The sequence below is a fragment of the Dermacentor albipictus genome, chromosome 4, assembly GCF_038994185.2.
Source record: "Dermacentor albipictus isolate Rhodes 1998 colony chromosome 4, USDA_Dalb.pri_finalv2, whole genome shotgun sequence".
Taxonomy (NCBI): domain Eukaryota; kingdom Metazoa; phylum Arthropoda; class Arachnida; order Ixodida; family Ixodidae; genus Dermacentor; species Dermacentor albipictus.
This window is the reverse complement of record NC_091824.1, coordinates 152,412,450-152,434,988: the sequence shown is the minus strand read 5'-3', so window position 1 is coordinate 152,434,988 and position 22,539 is coordinate 152,412,450. Positions and strand designations below refer to the sequence as shown.

General features: G+C 48.1%; 1 protein-coding gene across 1 annotated transcript in view; it reads left to right on the top strand.

Moving 5' to 3' along the window:
• The window catches only part of smog (G-protein coupled receptor 158 smog), a 226,614-nt gene extending 207,698 nt beyond the window's left edge, over positions 1-18,916 (top strand). Inside the window, exons 6-12 of the mRNA XM_065441820.2 lie at positions 2,565-2,674; positions 3,233-3,477; positions 6,508-6,649; positions 8,799-8,904; positions 14,458-14,637; positions 15,270-15,648; positions 17,761-18,916. Of these exons, the coding sequence (XP_065297892.2) occupies positions 2,565-2,674; positions 3,233-3,477; positions 6,508-6,649; positions 8,799-8,904; positions 14,458-14,637; positions 15,270-15,620 (1,134 nt within the window). The 3' untranslated portion in view covers positions 15,621-15,648; positions 17,761-18,916. The remainder of the gene's footprint in view (positions 1-2,564; positions 2,675-3,232; positions 3,478-6,507; positions 6,650-8,798; positions 8,905-14,457; positions 14,638-15,269; positions 15,649-17,760) is intronic.
• The last annotated feature ends 3,623 nt before the right edge of the window (positions 18,917-22,539 follow it).

Here is a 22,539-nt window from a genome sequence, read left to right as displayed (position 1 = left end):
GCGTCTTACACTGTGTTATCCTGGGGATTGAGACCCCATCAATCATATAATCAATCAGTCCTTTTTTCTTCCTTCAGCCGATGCGCCACATTCGCTTTAGTACTGAATGACGCCTATGTTCAATCAATTTGCCAACCAGTCAACCACTGAAACAATCAGTGAGCCGGGTCTATCGATCACGCGAATGTTGTTAAAACGTAGTCAAGCCAACGGTCCATCTCTGGATTTTTTCCGAATAAGCTGATCCTAATGCTACTAATGATACAGAATAACTGTAAATAAGGACATTCAACTGAATATAAAGTAAATAATTAGGTTAAATCGGTACATTACTGTTATTGGCAAAATTTGTTAGGTCAACCTAGCGCCCTCCCTGCCTGCGACCTGTGACTTTTTGCAACTACTGCTCTGGAGGTCGTGCAATGGCTCTCACTAGCTGACACGCCTACCACAGACCTATTCTGAGCACTGTAATGACAGTAGCGTGCGTTTGGGTGACGAGTTATTGGTACAACAGCGTCAATGCAGTGGTGGCGTTACGATTGTTCGCTTCCGCTGGTCACGGAAATAATATTTGCCTCTTGTGTGAGGCAGCTCTTCACCGAAATGGAGGAGGCATTGTTCATGATATGCTTTTCTACTGAACTATACAAACATCGACGGCACTGCTATGACGATTCGTGAAAAAAAGGTGGAATTTCAGATGGGAGGTAGTCATCATTCTTCAGTTAAGATCATAATGCGCTAGCACTGAACGCTGAACATGCTCCATTTGACAAGCCGTTTGCAGTACTCCGGAAGCTGCAAGCCTCTTCAGCCAATAGGAAGGCCGAATGCCCTTAGAGGTAAATTCATCCGCGCCGCGTCGCCTGCACAACGGCTGCTGTATTCGCGGCATGCGACGTGCACGCGCAAATTTGCTAACATGGCACGTGCTGGTGTAACGTATCATGCACAAAGCAAAAATAAAACTCTGCCATGCCACTATTCATCCGGCAGTCACACCCGGAGCTGTATTCCACTGCGCAAGGACATTGCCTGCGTATGCCTCGTACCTTGAGAAGTGTTGCAAATGGAGTATAAATGAGTGTACGACTGGCCAGTCGTTCTGACGCTGACTAAGCCGATAGTGACTCATTAGCTTCAAGCTACAGCTTTGAGGTGCACGACTTGCTCCCAGTGAACTATCAGAGCCCTTCTGCGCTGACAGAACCACCATGGAAACTCCCTACTGGTCGAACGTTACGTCAGTGCCTGGATTCAAGTGCAGAAAAAATACCGCGCTATTACTCTTGAGCGTATCAAAAACCGCTACAGTACTCGCTCTCGCATATACGTACACTGATGGCTCTGTCATGCGTGCACCATCTGCCATTGTTGTGTGGGTCCTGCGAAAGCATGTTACCATCTCTGCCAAGCTTAGCCACCGGATTTCAGCTATAGTCACTGAACTAGGTGCACTGCGGGCAGCTTTTGTTTATATTCAAGACCAAAGAGTCCAATCGCGGGTCATTTTCACCGACTCACCAGCGGCCCTGCGATAGCTCAAATTGCAACGCACACGGCCTCAGCTCGTCAGCGACATCAGACGCCAGTGTATTAAAGCCTTCGAACTGCATTACAGCATTAAATTACAGTGGTCACCTGGCAACTGTGGAATACAATAGAATGTTCATGCTCCGCGCCTTGCCGGAGCTGCACATGGCAATCCAACAGGCTCAATTGTAATACCACTTTCGAAGAAGGACGCTCCGACTCTAGTGTTTACTGTTTCGTGGCCTTCTTTCGCGTTCTGTGTTGTGCGATGCGGAAACTGGCCCATCTAGCTTGTTAAACAAGAAACGAGGCATTACTAGACAAGACAAAGCTTGCCTTCACCGCATGAGGCTCAAGGCAGCATACACCAAGCACTTTAAACATGAAATTCAGTTATTAGACTCGCAGATGTGTTCAGTTTCAAATGTTCCAGAGGACTTGCAGCATGTTTTATGCGACTGTAGTCGATATTCACCAAACAGACAATCTCTGAAGTTGCATTTCTAGCACGACTGAATCCTAAAACTGCGATACATTCTTGCCCCGTGGCGAACTTGAGCACTGCTTGCAACAAAAGCGCTCATGACATTTCTGAGAACTATACGGGCTTAAATCATAACTTAAGATCAGTTGTAGTGCGTGCGTGTCTACAAGATTACGTGCAGTTTGTGTGTTTGTCGTATCACTGTGTACATCATATCCTTTTTCTTTCCTGGGATAGTGCTCGCCCGCACAATCAAGTGATGCGCTTCACTGCTTACATCGTATTGCATGGGCACGCACAGGACTTGACCTGATTTGCATACTCCCTTTCTCATTTTTTTACTGACAAAGTTAAAATTCTCCACAAATATCCCTTCAAAAGACAGCTAAGCGAGCGCATCCTTTATGTATGCAATGAAGTATAAAAACATCCCCAGCGCTTAGTTCAGATTTTGGAATGTCTTTTATTTGGACTTCGTCGAGAGCTGAAGTTATCACATAGCTGTGCTCAAGTGCTTGTTTCGCTTTTTTTCCGTCTGTTTCAGATCATAATACGTTACTTCGAACCGACTACGACGACCTGTTTAATAGAACCTTGGTTCCGCGAAATAGGATTCATCGTCCTCTACGGCGCGCTTTTATTGAAGATTTACAGGTAAGTGCAACTGCATGGCGGAGCCGCGACACGTTCTTATAAAGAGTGCACGTGACCGCGCTTCTACCAGCTGTTTCGTGTCTCTAGGCCCTCCTAAAAACCCACGATACCACCTTTAATAGGCAGAAACGCAAAGGGCAAAAGTATTGTTGAGACACTTTATGTTATTTTACATTTTTGTTTAACTCCAGAGCAACATAATTCACCAGAAGAGCCCTTATGTCGTCGCTTACTTGTATAGGAAACACAACTTATTTTGGTTGAAGTGTGGACCGCTGTACAAATATGGGGTCATGGTGATAATAAAGAAAGTGTTTGTCAAGAGCCGGAGCACCGCAAACAATGCACAGATGAGTTTATTTTTCCAACCAAGACATGGGGGAGCCTGTCGGCGGCTTTCAGGTGGCAATAGTGAATGTAAAGCCAGCGTATCCTTCTGGAGGTGCCAGTAAATCGGTTACTTTCAGCTTGTAGTACATATACCTTTCTCTGTACAGACCTTCCCTGCGAGGGAGTGTAGCACAGGTGTTGGTGCTTACACTCACGTGTTCCTTTCAGGATCCTTGCGGAGTTCCGGACGCGCAAGGCGCACCGTGTGTGCGTCCGGGACAAGGACCTGCTCAAGTACCTGCTGGGGCTGGTGCTGGTCGTGGCCGGCTACATGTCGGCCTGGACGGCCGTGGTCATGGACAACTGGGAGAAGGGCCACAGCATCCTGCAGGTGGCCCGCGCCGCTGGGCACCGCTCCGCGCTACGCTTCCTCGTCTGCCGCGCGCTCTGGTGGGACTACGTCACCGAGTTTGGTACGCTTCACGCCATTGCAGTTTTCCCTCCCGAAATTTCAGCTTGCCTCGAATGATGTGCATGCGCGCATGCTCAAATTCGAAGGTCGTCGATGTTTTCAAACCCCGGTGTCAACATGTTACAAGTATTTCCTTGATCGTCTGTCCTGTAATTCAAAGCACTTGAACATGCCTTGTTTTGAACGTTCGAACTTATGAGAAAAAATTGGCCGACTATTACAACACTCTCTAATGCGAAATTTGAGCGCAGCTCTATACCTGTTTTCATTTCGCGATAGATTGGCCGGCTCGGACAATCTATCTCGTGTGGCACATTGCAAACGGAGCGAAGTGTGGCTTGCCTCGCTGCTCGGGAGATCGCAGTAGGCAGCGTGTGGGTAATGTTTGGGCGCGATTCACAGCAGGCGCCGCAGACAGACTTCAAATCATGTAGCGCTTTGTTTCCATATATGGTATGGGTGGCGTCATTGGTGAACAGACGACGCGCGCTACTCTGGCGCCGTCTCGTAGCCATCGACGTCTGGCGCCGTTCTAGACTTAAGTTCTCATGCTTTCGCCATACGCTCCTCCTCAGGTTTCCGCCTCATGGCTCCGCTGCGCCCTCCTTCTTCGCTTTCCTCCTCGCGCTCTCTTCGCTATTGCAGTTTTTCATTCCCCGTTGTGCTCCGCATTCGCTCTTTCATCTCTCGCTGTGCTCGTTCGCTCGGCTACGAGGGACGCCGACGCTCGCCGCAGCAACGGGCGCCTAAGAGCTGCTCTCTAAAAGATATTTCACGAACAGTGTTCATCAAAATTTTCGAAGCCAGTGCTTGTGCAATTAGACGCGACACCGAGCCGCGTAGTAAAAGCCCTGTAGAAATTTAGATTCTCCGAACCGCCAGAGACTAAAAAAATAGTTGTGCTCACTGTCCCGAGCTTCGGATCAGCATCTGCCTGATAGGAGTCATGACAGGACTCGGCGACAAGCCTTGTCGCTGCTGGATTGGCCTAGAAACTTTTGATAAGGACTGCACGTCGCTGGACCCGAAAAAATAGAGGAAGGCGCCGTTATGACGGACATGGTAATATATGTGACAGAGCAATGAACGGTAGAAAAAACGAAATCTCGCTTGCCAAAAAAAACAAACTCAAATGGTGTGCAAAACCTTTCAGTCGGTGGCGTCCACCTCTATGTGGGTTCTGTTCAGTCATCGCTTCAAATACAATGCTAGAGGTCTTGAACGTTCCACGTCCATCGTTGGCATTGCATCTCGAAGAGGTGTTTCCTCTTGCGCAAGAGCAATGCAGGTAATGAGCTCATCAAAACATGGATGTCAATGAAGTTGTTTTGTAGCCCGGCTGCAGGGCAAAGTACTGCAGATCGCACGCAGGTGCCTTGATTTCGATTTCAGTGTAGAGGCGTGCCCTCAATTTTTCATCCACCCTTGTTAAATACCACCACCTGAATTTCAGTGTATTGCTTCGCTTCACGTAGGCAAACGTCGTCGTCGAGGCTATTCTTGGCTGTGATTACACTTAGCCAATTGCACTCGCGTCTCGACGCTGTTTCTTCAGCGGCTTTCTTTCGCGAGCCATTCCTTGCTTCCTAGCATCCTTCCTATACAGTTTGGAGGGGGGGGGGGGGGGAATTGAAGCGGAAAGAAAGGAAAGCAATTTGTCTGTCTGTTGATCCTCCTGATCGACTTTCAAAGCAGGGCAGACGGAGAGTAGCGCTCTACCACGTGGCGTATGCAAATTTGACGACGAATGAGTTGCTCCTCCAACTAAATCAACGGTACGGGCAAACCGAGGCCGCGGTGAGAGACGGCACTCCGCGCGTCTCTCACAAGATGACGCACAGTCCTTCGGACCTAATTTAATTACGCGTCCCACAATATTGTGATTGGCGACGGCGGCCCAGAGCTTTGCTGCAGGCGGCTTTCAGCTAAGAGTGTTTTCTCTTCTCTGAATCACTGGGCACCGTGGCACGCGGACTTCTTGAGCGCGCCTCCGTTGTCATGTCTGCGTCCGCTTACAATTGAGGCGTTTTTTTTTTCGTTTTTTTTCGGACGACAAAAGAAAAAGCGCTTCGTAACAATACTTTCTTTTTCCCTAACTCATGCGGCCTGCTTGATTCTTTATGCGTCGCGCATTCGTCCCGGTGCACAAAATTGCTTGCACGCCGTACGAATTGTCGATCTGGAAGCCGGATCAATTGTGCAGGAAAAAGAAAAGAAAACGGGCATACGCTATATCAGAAAGAAGTTGCGGGTGAGCTCAAATCACAAAGAATTGCCACCGGTGGCCATTGCATTAGCACTCGAGAAAGTTTCGCGTCAAATAGGGTAATAAAGATAATGTTCACCGCGGCTCGTGAAAAATACTGTCTGTTAGCTCGCCCCTCAAATAATTTCGCTTACCTACTGCGAAGGATTAACCAAGCCGGCGGTAAGAAGGGCCAGAGACATGAATTTAAATGCCTGTGTTTCACGTCCCGAAAACGCGCAGCGAGTTACGAGAGGCGCCGCATGTAGTGGAGGGATACGGATCAACTTCCCACCACCTGCATTTCTTTAACGTGCACTGAATGCACCAGTACACGAGCGTTCTTGCATTCCGCCCTCATCGAAATGCGGTCTCCGTGGTCGAGAATCGAACCGGCGACCTCCTCATGCTCAGCATTGCAATGTCGTAGCTATATTTGAGTCACAGGGCCGGCTCGATTTGGAGGTTTGGGAAGCATTAAAAAATAGAAACAAGAGGGAAATGTATAAACAGCACAAATATTAATAAAAGATACCTGTCATATAAAGGCTGGCAATAGTGAAGAAAGCGTATTGCTTACGCAAGTACAGCAAATTCTCAGGGGTTAAAGTAATCTCGAATCACAAATTTTTAGAAAACGTTCAACCATGTTGTGCATAAGGAGCACTGCAGTAAAATTAGCTAACGTGCTGATTGGAACCATGCTGCATGCGACACTGATGAATGGCGTGTTGAGAAATGCACCTTTTTCTTTCTCCCTTTTTCTCTTCCTTTCTCTATCTCCAGGGGAAGCTCTGTTCATGCTTTTGGGCATCTACTTAGCCTATTGTATACGTAATGCCAAAGTTGAGTACTACACAGAAAAATGGACTCTCTGCTGCTCTGTTTACATCGAAACCTTGTTCTCCCTTAGTATGTACATAATTCGGTGAGTACTGCTATGCTCTACGTATTCGCATGATCGTGTAGTACGGCGTAGCTGTGACGCGATTACAAGTATTTAGTGCACCCAAAGCCGTTGATGAACCTTCGCAACTACTAAGATGATTTTCTGGGAGTGGCATCACATGTATGCTGGGTGCAAGAAATCATTTGCCGAGTTTGAGCCGACGTATGAAAAAGGCGCAATTTATGGAGCTTCAGCGCACCTACTGCAGAGTTTCTTTCTCTATTTACTTCGCTGGCCTCATACATGTTATTCTCGTTTGCGCTGATTACCTAACTCCTCGGTAAATCATGCTTCGCGCTATGCTGCCTCTGAATAACGCTAGCCCTGCTGCTGTCAAAAAGATTACTAGAAGGATGTCAGACCGTCGCTAGACACAACTTTCTTTTCTACTCGAAAAAACCCATCGTCTTCGGCTTTCAACTATAGCGGATCTTAGGCAGTTTCTATAGCACAGGCACTCCGATATATTACACGTGTACGGTTGATCAGCTTAGAGGCAGTGCGTTGGTTCGGCAAAGCGGCACGAGAAATGCGCGCCACTCATGCATGGTGTCATATAAAAGCAAGTTACAATACATCAAAAAGCTCCAGAACAAGTCGCTCTCTCTCTCTCTCTCATCCCATTAACGAATCGGGGCGAAAAGGAGAGAGCGGTAAGCGAATCGCCACGCGTTCGCGAATGGCGAATGCTATCGTCGATGGGCTCTTTTGGCGCTCGCCTGTGTATGGCTGCGCTGGCTCCGCGCTGTGTAGTCTATAGCGCTGGGCGTTGAACGTCTATCTTAACAACGTCTCAGGTGGTTCCCGCTTGGCGAAAGCACTCAAAGGGAATGAAAAGATAGTGGAACGCCTTTCAAGAATCTCTAAGTACGCTGGCACACGACATTGCGTAATTCAAGAAGCGCGTTGCATTCGCGGCTGATCGTGTTTACCATTGCAACGGCAAAAACCAGCGCTCTGTCTGAGCACGCAACCATATGTCATGACTCTCCTAATGTCTGCCAGATGTTACACAAGCGCACTGATGCTATACCCACCCGTGTTTCTGTTAGTACAGACTGCTTAAAAAAACGAAACGTCGTAGTCTGAGCATTTGATCTACAGTGCTCGATTATGTGCCTCAGGAGACGCTGAAGGAAAACAGTCAAGTCCACTGGCGCTAACGCTCGTGAACCCTAAGATGTCCATTAGTGAAAAGTTTTCTGGCACTCTGAAGCAGCGCGCCGTAAGTACTGAAAGCCCCGCGCTCGCATTATCGCGTTTCATGCGCTGCGTGCTGAACACTGAACGAACTCACGGTGCAAAAAGAACCAGACCAGCGCAGAGGCGCGCCAAAGTGTGTTTCTGTCCAGGGAATAACGACGCGGCTTTTGGAAGCGCACAGCGTAGTCGTACGCAGTTCCGATCGATAGCAGACGCCGCAACGCGTCCTCGTGCAGCAGCACTGTGAACAAGTTACGCGCGAAAGATCATTTGATGCGCTTACTTCATGGCTGACAGGCGTGCACACCAGCAGTCGGATTACGAAATGACACGCGACGAGTCGATACGAACGGAATGCAGACGGTATCTGCGCAGGCGATGGCCAGTATAACGCTACAACGTCATCTGTCAAACAACCTCTCCTGAACGCATAGCTCAGTTAAGCACTGTTATGCAAAACGGGCACGGGAGAAAAGAGCGAGTGCCCGCCCCGGAATTCATTATTGCCAATGCACAAAGCGTGGAGTCTTGACGATTCACGGGCTCACGGACAATGCGGGATCACGCTCAAACTCTGTAATGCCTTACTCGGCCTGTTGGGTATTTTCCTTTCACCTGTATGTGCGTTAACAATCTTCTTGTCTATGTATTCGGTACACATTAGAAGTGTAGCCTTTGTCGCTCTATTCCGTAGTAATGCTGCCCATTAGCTACTTCTCTTGACACAGACAATTCTTCTCTCGATACGCTAATCGCGACAGTTAAACTGTGTACCGAACGCTTACTTGAGTGCTACGGGTGCAGAGAAAATGAGAGGGGGGTGGGGGGTGGGGGGGCGTGCTCGTTCCTGTTTCGTTCAATGCTTGTGCTCTTCCGTTCTCGCACTCTGAAACTGATCAGGATGCCTTTTTTCACGTCTCTACAGGCACGCATTGGCGGCTGTTCTCGAGCCTGACCATGTGTTTCTGCTATACTTCATTCGCTGTCATTGTACTGTCACCGTCATCCTGTTCCTCGTATTCGCCCCCAAGGTAAGTATTTGAAAGAAACCTGGTACGTACAATAGTGTTCACCCTTAGAGAGAGAGAGAGAGAAATAGAAGTCAGGAAATGCAGGGAGGTTAATTACCACATCATGCCTAGGGGCTCGCAGCTCTGCGTTACAGAAAGTCGAACGAAGGGTTTGGTGCCTGCAGTACTGCATTGCGTCATTATTTTTAATGATCACGCAGTTTGTAACAATAAAGACAGAACTTCATCTTGACTGAAATTGACACTAAAGGAAAAGGAATGGTGGACCAAGAGTCGACGCTAAAGAAAAGGTCGACGTACATGGTGGTTCAAGTGATTAAATCAATAAATGTTGACTGGATCTCTGTATTGTTCTTGTTTTTTTTTTCGCGTTCATTATTTACTCATTTAGTATCGTATTCGTATATTATTTCACGCGCACTAACGCCGACACTTGGTTGATCGCTTCATTTTCTTTACAAGGAGGCCAGGCGGGCCGACACCAGAGATGGTATGTGGTGTAATCGAGTTAATTTTCGACTATAGTAGCGCTGATTACGCCCGTACCGTTAATATTACCCACTTTGCGAATAATTCTCGCAAATTATGGGCACATCCGAAGCCGGTTTCCAGACCCCATTGATTGCCTCGCGCGAGCACTGTTTAGTCAAGAAAACTCGCGCCATTTCCCAAGTGTGCCGCACAATGGCTTTGCCTCAACATATCTATATCTGCGGTGGTGCACCCTTTACAAGAGTACAGTGCAATATGGGGTTTCTTTCTTTTTTTCCAATATTAGGGCTAATTACGTCCGTACCGTTAATTTTACCTACCTTGCCAATGATTCCCGCTTCTTGTCTCACTGAGAATTACATTTTTGATGCTTCTTGCAATTCGCTACGACGATTTCGTAACGGAGAAATGAGCCTTTATGTTTTCTAAGTGGTTGTAAGATACCCAGATGTGTGAAACTCGTTTGAAGTCAGCAGCTAAGACCTTGTCTTCACAAGTAATTTAAGATGTACTAGTAACTTATCCTTCTATAATAAAAAAAAACACTCTTACAGTGAGAAGAGACATGATATGCCAGAGAAGACGCAAAACTAAAGACGTGTGGCGCCGCTGCCTTAAGTTCCCCGCACCAGCTTGCCGTGAGGTCAAGGATTTTAACGGTATCTACTTGCGCCTAATTTTTTTATCGGTAAATATCGACTGCATTGTATTTTAATAGAGCCGAAGAACTGAACTCTGAAAGTTCATGAAACTGATCTTGTAATTCTGTTTAGTGTCCCTTTAAGTTACGCTGTAATATTTTACCCGTGCATTTTGTCCAATCGCCTCCGGGCGAGCTCATCACGATAGCGACAGACTTCCCTGGAACAACGCCTACACGCACAGGAAGAACAGCCGCCGGAAACTTTAGGAGTGCTCTGCATGTTGACCAGGCCTGAACACTGGACAAATATTTGTCCCGACATAGTCGAAAAAAAATTTCCTAAGCAGGTCGACGAGGGTACGGCAGCAAACCTGCCAGCCTGTGAACGTTATTCGCAAAAATACTACGGTCACGACCCCTAGAGGACAATGTGGGATGGATGAGGAGGGGGGGGGGGGCGGATAACATGTATTTTCTTTTTTTATCTTGCCCTGAGCACAAGCCTTTCGTGAGATACATATTCGCACTTTCCCAACAACTATATACGTCTAGACGTAGAACACAAGCAGCATCAAATATTTAACAACAAATACAGAAAAGCAACACATTGTCTTTAGATAACAGTGACTTCTCCCAGCGAAATTTCTGTTGCCGATTTTCCTTGCTTCGGGCGCTCGGCTGCATAAACTTGCTTGAAGCAAATACTCCACTGGCGTCCTTTCAACGTCAGTAGACTTGTAACGCCAAGGCCGGCCATCGACGATTGAAGCGTTATCGCGAACAAATTTATTTATTTTTGTCGCGAATCTTCACGCGGCATTCACGAAATCGTTAAACGAGCCCAAATTCGTAAATTTTACAGAAAATTGGGGAGAGTTGACAAGTGTGCCACAAGGTCGGCAGGGGTACTTTCCTGTCCGAAACGATACATAGGTTCACAGCCTTCGTTACAGGAGTGTACCGGACGTACGCATCGGCCGAGAGAGGACGATTTTTGCTGTGGGACAAAATTATTGTCTGACGGACGTAAGATTGTTATTAGATGTGTTGTATTACCTGCGATAGCAAATCATATTTATCGTTTGCACTCGTTCGGGAAGCCTATATGTGTCATACGTGGCTCTGAGATGTGTGATCATGCAAAATGTTACTTGCGACAGCAAGTTTTGCTTTGTATTTCCGCTGGTTCATGTGATCGTGTCTGAAGACTACTGTGAGTTCCATCTCAAAATAAGAAGGGGTGGGAAGAAAACGCAACAATTTGAACCGAAATATCGGAAGCAACAGCCGTCGTTCGCCCAGTATATGGTAGATGGCGCTCCAACACCGCTGAAGCAAAAAACACACAGGCTTCACCGAAGCGCTTAGCAACTGCGCCTCTCCAGTGCAAGTACGTAAACGTGCACGTGAAGCCTCAATTGATGAGCAAGAAGCACGCACATCAGTGACAGCGGGTGCAAGATAGTCTCCATCTTGTTATGAAGAGCCATTCAGTCGTAGTTTTACGCGAAGACCTTCTAGTTTATACTTACGCTACACGAGAACAGCTGAGCGGTAAAAAGTAAATGAAATAAGATGGCTGAGCGCCGTCTGCGAGGGAAAGGAGATAAGCAAACTGAAGCGAGGGACACGCAAGTCAAGCGCGTAGTAAGAACGTAAGCTACGAACAATCCGTGTCAGGCCTTTCCCTCACGCGTGCAAATACGACCTCGCACAGGAACAAGGCAAAGACGAATTGATCTCGCAGGGCCACTTTCGTTTCCGTTAAAGACATCTTTAAACGGCTGTTCGCTTGCCAGTGGACAAAAACAAAAGATAAACAAAAGGAAAGTTAGTGCCCTCTCTGGCGTCGACCTGTTAATGATACCGGTTAATGTAATGCAAATCCGTTCCGTGGGATCGAATCGAGTTAGAGCGGAGGACCCGCTCTGAAATTCTGCGCATGAGTTCCATAATCACTGCCACGGCTGATCGACTCTCGCTTCTCGCGTAGGTAGGGACTTCTGACTCGGCTCCTCTCCGTGTTTCTTTATTTGCCTGTTCATTCGACTTTTCCACAGCTGCTTTTACAGCTGTAGCTGCCATTCACGCTGTGTCAGAAGGTGGTTAGGAGCGTGCATATACATGGCAGGAGCGTGGAAGAGAGGGAAAGCGACGCGAGAAACTAGTTTGGACCTTTTCACCACGTCACATGTGCACAATGTCTTCTGGAGCGCCCTGGCCGTCGCCGCAATACCCTCTTGAGGGCTGTGACTCAATTATCCATGACTCCCCTCAAGAGCTTTCCATAAGCTGCAGTGCTTACCTTTCCTTGTCTGTTCTATGTATTTCTCTGTCTTGTGCTGCCGTTTTTTTGCACTGTTTTTACCATGAAGGCCATCCAAATCGCCCAATTCTATTACCTTTCTACTAACGTGCAACCGTCCAGAGGGGGGTTATATAAAATGGCAGAGAGGAGGTAGGGAAAGCAGCAAGAGAATGGGTAGAACCGACGCAGCCACGTAACGAGTGAATAACAGCATTGGCACTCTTCGCTCGCAACTCGCATACATTGGGGGAGCGCAGGAGAGAGAGAGAAGGCGACGTGAAAAGGCGAGCAAACACTACTACTATGCACGAAAGCGGTTGTGGACAAATTGGATAAATTTAAGTTCAAAGTACGGTACGGTAGGTTTATGCTATTTCTGGAAGATAAACACCATGCAAATTTGTCAAGCGGACAACTGACGCATTAAAGCACCGTAGCGTCTTCGTAGCACCGTAGTTGCATGTCAATCGAACACGTCTGTACTCGGCATGGTCGCTTTGCGGCTATGACATTGCTCGAGGTCGTAGGTTCGATCCCGACAACGGCAGCCACATATCGACGGGGGCGAAATACAAAAACGATCTTGTGCTTAGATTCAGGTGCTCGTTAAAGAATACTACGGGTTCAAAATTATACCGCAGTCTGCCACTATGGCGTTCCTCAAAATCCGATTGTGGTTTTGGTACGCACAGCCACATAATTCAATTAAAATTCAACAGTTCTGCCACGATGCGATGTGCCATGTGAGGCAATGACAGTACTAACCTTCTCGGCAGTTATGAAGAATGGCGCACAACAACGCCTCAAGCAAATACGTCTCGCTATGTGTTCTGTGTACTACGCAGACAAACAGCAGTGCGGCACGCAAGGTAACATTTACCGTCAACTCACCACTCCCGTGTTGCACTAAACGCTGAAAGAATGAAACATTCACCGTGAACAGCACCGCTAATTATCGTCAATCAAAGGAAACAGCACAGAAAGCTTCGCTCACGTCGATTGCCACTGCGCGTGGGATCCGCTAAATTTCCCTCTGTTTTATGTTTTACCCGACACGTTATCTTGCGACCGAGGGGGCAAAATGTGAGAAGGGGAAGCTGGAAAGGAAACGGGAGAGTAAGAACTGAATAATAAATAAAACGTGCTCATCTTTAAACATAGGTAAAAAGAAACTTCAAGCAGGGTTCAGAGTCCTGCAGGAAGGTACTAAAGCTGACAATTAGTTAGAATCGCTCTTGGCAAGCGGTCTTAACTCTGAGAAAAAGGTTTTCAAATCAAATTACTGTCTTTGTGTGTGCGTGCGTGCGTGCGTACGTGCGTGCGTGCGTGCGTGTGTGTGTGGGGGGGGGGGGCAGGCTTCAGGAAAATACGTAGCGAGAACTTGGCGGTAAACTTGTGGTTGGTATTGTACTTGGGATGTAAAAGGCACTCTAGTTGAAACGAATTGAAATGGTGTAAGCAAACTTGCTGCTAATAAAAGAAAGATTTTATTTACAAATATAGTGCGTTCAAACAGGGTGAGCGCTTACGAAGTTTGCGTGCAAGCATTATGATGAACGCACATAAAATCAAAGTTCAGAACACGTGTGTTAACATCTACGTCATATAGTGTACCTGGGAGACAGTGTTGCTGTTGCAGTGTTGTAGCTATACCAAGCAAGTAGTCATGCAATAACAGTAACGATTCGCTCTTGATGAACTACAAGAAAGTCGTACTCTTTTTTACCTTTATTCCCTCGTTTGCATGCACACGCCCTCATATTGGTCGCATAGAGAGCTATTCTGACTGGGTAAAAAGCAAGTGCAACATCAGCATTTTCCTAAGACGCACAGTGTCGCATGCATACAAAACAGGAGCCAGCCGTGCGATAATGCCTAGCGAGAGACGCAGCCGGCAAAGGCATTCAATAAGGTTAAATTTTGCATCCGTGAAGATTAACGGCTGATCGCGCCGTGAGCTTTTTGGTTTTCCAAAATGGTGAGTCTTTATAAACCTCTAATAACCGCAGTTCTATCACTCACAAAGGTGCACTGAGCGGCTAGTCAATGAGCACGCCATTCCAAATTGACAAAATAATGTTGTTTCCTCGTCCCTCTCCTGTTGTCGCAGTTATGGTACCACCATCGGCCTCCAAACTTGGCAACAGAGCATCGCAGTCGTCATTTTTCATCGTATGAAATTCCGGATCCGCATCCAGAGAATCTGAAACTCCACGAAGCCGTTCTTTCCAACGGAGAGGTGGACATTGCAGACATAAACCTGGCAGACATGGATCCGGAAGACATAAGGGTAAGTCTATACAACAGCAAAAACCTGCACAGGCCACTTTTCTATCCTAATCGTGAGACTAGATCACTCGGCGAATTGGTATATGAAGAACAAAGAGGGAACAACATACGAAAAACAAGTTCGAAGAGCGGGAGGGTTATAGACAACAGGTGCTTCGTTAAGATCCACTTTTTCAATATGCTTTGCTGTGGAAAGCGACACAGAACGAAAATAGAAGCAGAAAAAGAAAGCAACAGCAAGTGTCGATCAACTGATTCGCCATGTATACAAGTTGACGGGTCCAATCTGACCTCGCTTTACAGGTTGTTTGTTCTTAGACGCTGGGGTCACAGTTAAACGACCGTTAAGTCGCTATACGGCGTTTAGACAAAGAAAGAAAAGAGTAGCCTTTCGGCTTTCGCAGCGCGTGCAAGTGCCTTCTGCTCCAACTTTGTTCGCTTCAACAAAACCGTGCCCCACGACGGGCTGGCAGCGAACACGGGAGTAACCGAGGGGGCTTGCTGTGAAAGCTCCTCACTACCGAAAGAACGGAATAATTGTGCAAGCGTATCGTATTTGCCACCTCTACTGAGGCATGTGTAAAGAAAAAAGAAAACCCGCGACGGGCATCACACGCTTGGCTCCCCGCGCAGGCTGAGCTTCGGCGCGTGTACACCCAACTGCAAGTGCTGCGGAACAAGACGATGCGCAAGGACAACCCGCACATCTCGAAGCGCCGCGGTGGCCGCAAGGTGACGCACCGGCGGTTCTCGCTGCAGCCCTTCCACCACAAGCACAAGCACGCGCACGCGGCGCACTCTGCGGCGCACGAGCAAGAGACCACCGAGGTCTCCAAGACGCCCGAGGACTCGACGGCCAGCGGTGAGGGCGGGCCCGTGCCCGACGGACCGTCTGTCACGAGCGTCTCGGGCATCGGCCGGCCCCTGCAGTTCGACGACGCAGCCGCTCCCTCGACGCCCGTCACCCCGTCCCGGAGGTCCTAGGACGCCGACGCTGAACAACGAGACGCAGGTAGGCGGACGAGCTCGCGCGGGGCGACCGCGTCTCCGAGCATTCCTGAACGTTTAAGGACAGCTCGTTGCAGATGACATATAATTACGGTCCTCGAGCTACGTTATTCAGAGAGGCGGACATTACTTGCACGAGAAACCGAAATAAATATTCAACTAATTAACACAATTACTAATTGACTTCCTGATTAATTAATTTACGGCACACATTGAATTTTGCGAATTGTAGCCGATGAGTTTCCAAGGCTAATCCACTTGGAATGAATGCCTAGAACACCAAATTGCAAATATGCGCCCTGAAGTTCGCCGTAAAAATGCACTGTTGTTCCACTTACTTTTTTTTTTTAAATACGCTGTTTTATGCGTGAGAAGTAAACGCAGAGGCGGGAAAGAAACAAGGACGGGACTAGTACACAGGACCGGCGCTTGGTCGATACTGGCGTACTCGTTGTCAGGATTGGGGGCTCAATCCCTTCGTCCGTGGTCCTTTGCCAAGATTGGAGTACGGCATGAATTCGAAGGTAGCTGGCCCATGCCGTCGTCCAACTTATTTACGCTGAGATCGTTGATGAAGTGAAGAACTGCTTCTCATCGAGAACGAGGAAAAAGGGGTTTATTTACAGAAATTAACTCAGTCTAACATGACTGCTTGAGAAAAAGAGTATTAGTCCAACAGGACTGCATGAGAGAAGTGAACCAGTCTAACATGACTGCTCAGGAGAAGCGCGCCCAACAATCGCACAACCACAGTTTTTATACACTCGATCCGCTGGTCCTACGACGCGGCGGCTGTTCGTTTACACACCACCAACTCGCAGCTGCTCTGAAGACCAGTTTACAGACACAAAGGCACACACATTCCGAAGCCCAAGCGACGGCGTTGAAGGTGGTGCCGTTCCGGAAAATCGACGTTGTCGATCGCGCGTCGCTCATTGTTCCGAGCCACTCCAAACCGTGAGAAGCACAAAAACAAGACGTTCCCGCGGTAGCTTCTTCAGGCGTGTCAAATCAGCTCCGCATTGGGGAACTCTAGAATCATTGTCCACACGCCGAATTCGTCCCGTCACCATGTCGAAGGGGCTGGAGGAAGGCGGCGGGTTCCAGCGCAAAGGTCGCTTCTTTGAACGCCTCGCAGCTGCAGCACGGAGAGGTGGAGAGCGGGAGGTGCGCGTCTTGCACCCCTTGTCGTAATCGGGTGGCAAGGTGACAATCTTGTGGTGCAACCCGCCGTTCTTTACATCGTCTCGTCCTTGTTTCTTTCGCGATTCAGTTTTTCCTTCGCTGTTATGAACCAATTCGCCTAAGAAAATGTTTTACCAAGCCATATTTTATGCATTGAAGCACAAAAGCAACTGGAACGGCCATATATATTTCGTCCCAGACTTTGGGAAATTATACCCCGAAGCCGGTGTCATCCTGAAGATTCAAGTGTATACGTCTTGCAAACTCAACGGCTGTAATTCGTAAATTTCGATATGTGCCGTAAGATAATTAATTAGGAATCTAACTAGTAAGCTTTTGTTATTTGGTTAAACACGTGTTCAGATTTCTCGTGCTGGTAATGTGCGCTTCTCCGAACCTCGAATAATACAGCACAAGGGCAAGACTTATGCTATATGCCACAAGCGATTCCTAAAAATTCCGAATATCTTACAAATGATCACCCCGTATATCCTTTAGAACTTCCTCCTTGAAGAGACTGCAGAGGACTCCCTCATATTCTACCGAATCCACAATTCTTCCAGTCTTTGTCCTTTTTATTTCCTTTTTCGGGTGGGAGTACATACGAAGATTGATTGTTTGTAGACCGTTTTCCGTTCTTAGACTTGTCCTTTCTTTTCTATATATAATGTCTGTATTCTGTTTATGGACATAAGTAAACCGCATAGGCTCCCGAAATGGTTGTTTGCTGAATGCATATGACGTTTAGTCGACCGAAATTACAAGGTCAAAATATTGCGGGATGTTCAGACAGAAAATCCATTGACCACACGAAAGTCAATGAACCTTCCATAGACCGTCTGAGCGAATGCTTCTGAAACTTTTCGGCCATCATTTGCCCAACCAAACATGCGTTTCTTCGATCCAACACGCCTTCATTCTCTAATCGCAGGCAAGGGGACCAAGGGAGCGTGCCAAAACCTCTAGGACCACAGAAAACCAGCCACGCGCAACGGCCGGCGCAGAACCTTCGCAGTCGTTCCCGGCAGCCACCGCGCCACGTCCCGGGATGGTGGCGGGCACACGGGGGGAACGCACTACACGCATCTCTAAACGATGCGCAGAGAGAGGACAAACTATACACAACAGCGAAGGGGAGCATCGCGCAAACGGCCAACAGCGCGTCCGCCTCCACACACACACTTCACAGCAGACTCATGCACTAAGGGTGCGTTCCGATTCTGCCGGCCTGGCTGAACGTACTAGAAACTGGGCCGATCCAGGCACTAAATCTCGTTCAAATCCTCGTCGAGCAATCAAAAAGGAAACACGGCTCAGCTTGAGCGCCGAAAATGCGGCATTGTGCTCTCTCACTCGGCTGTTTCGTGCCATGCCATGAAAGCTTCGAGTCAGGCCGGTGCTCTTGTAGCAAACAGAACTAGGCACTGTGCGGACTTCTCTAGATAAGCCTCGTCTGCAGTGACGCGTTCTTCTGAACACTCGCCTTTTTCCACGCCTAAACGAGGCTGCAAGACCATTTTCTTTCTTTCTTTGCGTAGCTTATTTTGCTTTCCGTCATAAATAAAGGTAGCGTGTGCCGGTAGTGAAACAGGCAGCTCTATTCTTTTGTCATTAGGCAGTTCTTTGGTCGTTCGATCCAGCGCAACTGCCTATGGAAGTTGGAGAAAAGACAATTGGCGGTAGCCTCTCTCCCTCACCCTTCCTATAGATCTTCTTTTTTTAATATTGCCCCATGCACACCGCAGGGACAGCGGTCTCAGTTACCATGCACATTCGGCGCCTCTGACCTGCACTGATATCACCAGGGCCGCCAAGTTCGAGGACCACTGGCAAGACGAAGGCTTCGCCGCTGTCACGCTTTGTGCCTAAAGCGCAAACTACGGGAGACGTTGTGACATTATATGACCAATAACGCCGCACGGCTGGTCCATAGCGGCGCCGTCGTCGGGCACGCGGCGTACGGAGACCTTCCTGCTATACTAAGGCTAGCACGAACTCGCCCATTATATTTACTGCGATAACCGGCTCTCTTGCACATTAAGGACATCGGTATGGTCTAGCAGACGACTATTCGTCAAGCGACATATATACATTTATGTAACTGCGTTACAAGGCGAGTGTTCGTATGAACATGCAAAGTCCTCGTTTTTGGGGGGCCATCAATATTAGTCCGTCACACAGCGCCTCGCAACATTTCCTGGACCAGCAGAGACAGATCGGAACGCACCCATGCACTCTGTCAGATGCTTTCCTCCTCTCTTCGTAGAAATAGCCACCATCGATTAAATTAGGGAAGGAAGCCATCGTTCAATCGCACCTCTCAGTAAAGGCTGACGACTTTTCCTCGTCATAATGCGACCGCTGCCACGCCAGATTTCTCTTACGCGCTATCCGTTAGATCTGCGTGCGCGCTCCTCGTCTGTCGCATATGAGTTTTTGTTATTCTCGGAAGCGATTGGGTAGGAAAAAGCGAAGGATACTGACCAGAGGGATATCTATACATATGTGCTTGAACAAACCAAAACGATTGAGCGTGAATGTAGCACGGAAGCAGACGTGACCTTTTGGACACGCGAGAGCTTCAGAATAGCATACCATTGCTAGTGCAGTGGTGCCAGACAGCAAGCGTTCAGAGTGTATTGTTTGTGTCGTGCTAGAGACCGCAATAATGCGCTAATAGCTCGCTGCACAAGCGGCAATGACGTCAAAGGGCAACTCCGGCGATTTTTCTATGTCAACGGATGTCGATGAAATTCGTTGGGTACGTTCCTCCGAGCACTTCCGTCACATCCTCAAAAAAGCAGGTTTGAGAGTCGCGCAGATATTTTACAATTGAATCTAATTAATTGCCTCGAACACCCTACGTCACCTCATCAGTTACAGGCCACATTGTGTTTGACGTCAGGAGTATTCCATGCAGAGCACGCCGGTATGATGCAGACGACAGCGACGGGAGCGTCGAGGAGTCGACGATCGTGAGCTCGTGCATGGCGTGAGAAGTTGCTGTCGCGAGAAGTTACGTTGCCTGTAGACAGGCAAGTGATGGGGGGTGACAAGCGGTGTAGCGTTGTTGGCTGCACGAACTTCAGCCCTCCCCATCCGCACAGTTTCACCCGATGCCCATCGCCTTTGGCCGAGGTTAAGCCTATATGTCAGAGTCGCAGAGTTCGTGCGTCTACTGCTGGCAGACCTGAGCGACTGACCTGAAGCAGGCCATTAGGATGAAGAAAACTGCTTTTATAGTTCAGTTTTCGCCATTCGAATTTGAAATAAACCATTGCTCATATCGTGCACTGCACACACAAAAAGCGAGAAGCAACGACACGGAGCAGTATCGAAATCGGTACATTGCAGTTTTCAACGGAAAGCTGCCAGCCGCACTCACCGGCCCTTCCCTAAATTATATGCGACTACGGACATGGGTGAATTTTCACTTATTGGCATGCATACTCATTATTTAGCTTCCGAGATGCACTACTTGCCTCGTATCCCAATTAGGCAGCCAGCGTAGGGCCCTCCGATAAAGCAGCGTAAACCACCTCGTTCAGCTGCCAACGGTGTCAATATACACTGGCACTGGTGTTTCCGCGAGAAAACTATGCGTTCTCTAAATGAACGATCATACGCGCAAATTCCTCATCTGTGTCTACCTTACGGAGCACATTGTGTGCATGAAGAGCATACGAAGAATAAGTAGGCAGCATGTCAGCGCTCCCGTACTACGGTCTCCCGCTTGCTGTTTTCGAAGGCGTAGTCGCTCACATCAGCGCGATTCAGGGGGATGCAGCGGTGCTTACATGCACAAAATCTGCCTATTTTGATATGTTCTGACAATAATTGATGTCGCCGATGGGCGGCTAGCATTATATCTCAAACAAACGAAGAGTGGTCGCTGTACGTGGCGGTGTAAACAAATGTACCGATTGGTGCTTTGAACTGTCAGCGGCGTTCTTGCTGGATACAATTGGGGAAAGTCGTGCTCCACATCTTACAGTGAGCATGCGAAGCGATTCCCTGAGAAGGAGTAAAATACCTAAAATGGCAAGCAGCACGTGTAAAATAAGTGTTTAGGGCTACCCTCGGTCATGTTGCAGCACGATATGCAGCGCATGGGTGCTGGATCTCGTGGTGGCGGGTTGGATGCGACCGGCTGTTCGTGGTTACTGAATTCGTCAAAATTACAACTGTCAATATTTGACCGATCCGAAGAGCTGGTACAGCTGACGTTGTCACCCGAAGTTCCGGCGCGGTCACGAATCAGCTGAGCGTCTGCTCTTCGGTGGTTTCGTTCCCCCAGAAAGCGATACCGGCATGCCTTGCGCGCCTTCCCCGCTGGGGACACTCGTGACGTCACACGAAGAGCTTCGCTCGGCTGCTCCGTCAGGTTCGGTTTCGTTTATGAGCTTTCTTGTTTATTTAATATTATTTTCGAATTTGCGGAACTATTCTATTATCAGACGCGTGACAAGGGGGTCTCAGGAACCTAAATATTCCATTACCTTGACATCGGCAAAATATCGCCGGACTTGCCCTTTAAGAGTGCGATACGGTCGAATAAGTAGTCGTCAGAATAAAAGCAGCCTACACATGAGTACACACTTTTGTGCTGTTTAAATGAAGTAACTCGAGGTGGGCATCCGATGGATTACCCCTTTGAATAACCAGCCATTACTCTAGTCTTCATTAGTTATGAACCAGAACCGACTTAGGCCACGTGAGCCAAGTGGCGAATGTATGTTTTCTTAATTTTTAGCGCGAATTTGTTGGCGGATGTTCGCAGCTAGTTGTCGAGCGCAGTTATGGCCTTCGTGTGGTACTCGGAAGCAGAACCATTGTCTCAACTACGATTTGGACGCTTGTATATTCGTCATTATTCAACATGGAAACACTCGAGGAGAAAGCAAGGTGGCAGTTATCAACAGTTCATAAAGCTATAGGTTGTAAGCCTTCAATAACTTAGTAACCACCGTGTGAACTTCACTGTGACCATAAAACACAAGTACTCATTCTCTAAGTCATCGACAACACTTTACCACAACAATCATACAAGTACTGCTGTTTCGACTGTATCATTGTTGTGAGCGTCGGAAAATGAATCTTCAAGAAAGCCATTCCGACTCCCAGCAGCTAAGCCATGACGTCATTACCGTACCTGCGGCGAGCTATGCGTTTACCGTCCCGGCTGCTACGAAGGCTTTTTACTGACGTGTGTGCGGGCGACTCGGCGAGGACTTAAAGTGCATTAATTTAGGAAATACGAGCACAACTACAGTTACACGCAGTGTGGCACGTTTTCAAAGACCACCACTTTCAGCGCGAAGGGTTTCATTATTACCGCAATACCAATGATAGTGAGAGAAGGCGCGCCGTTTGCGTCGCAGTAGGCGTGTGAATGAGACATTCCACAAATGTTTAGAGACGGCGTCAAAATGAACGCGGCCATATGGCGACAAACAGATGCCGAGAGGAGAAAGTAATCGGGTGGATCGGCTAGCACTGTGGCTTTGACATTCCGAAGACGACGAAAATATCGATCCCGCAAGACAGAAAAAGACAGGGAGGGATGTTCCTTGAAGAACAGCACACAGAAACCTAGAATATGGTCGTAGGATGAAATAGAACAAAGGGGAGCAAATAGTTAGGCTAACGGGGCCGCAGTGCCGTTTCCTACCCTATACTGGGAGAAGGCGAACTGCAGAAAAGTGAGAGA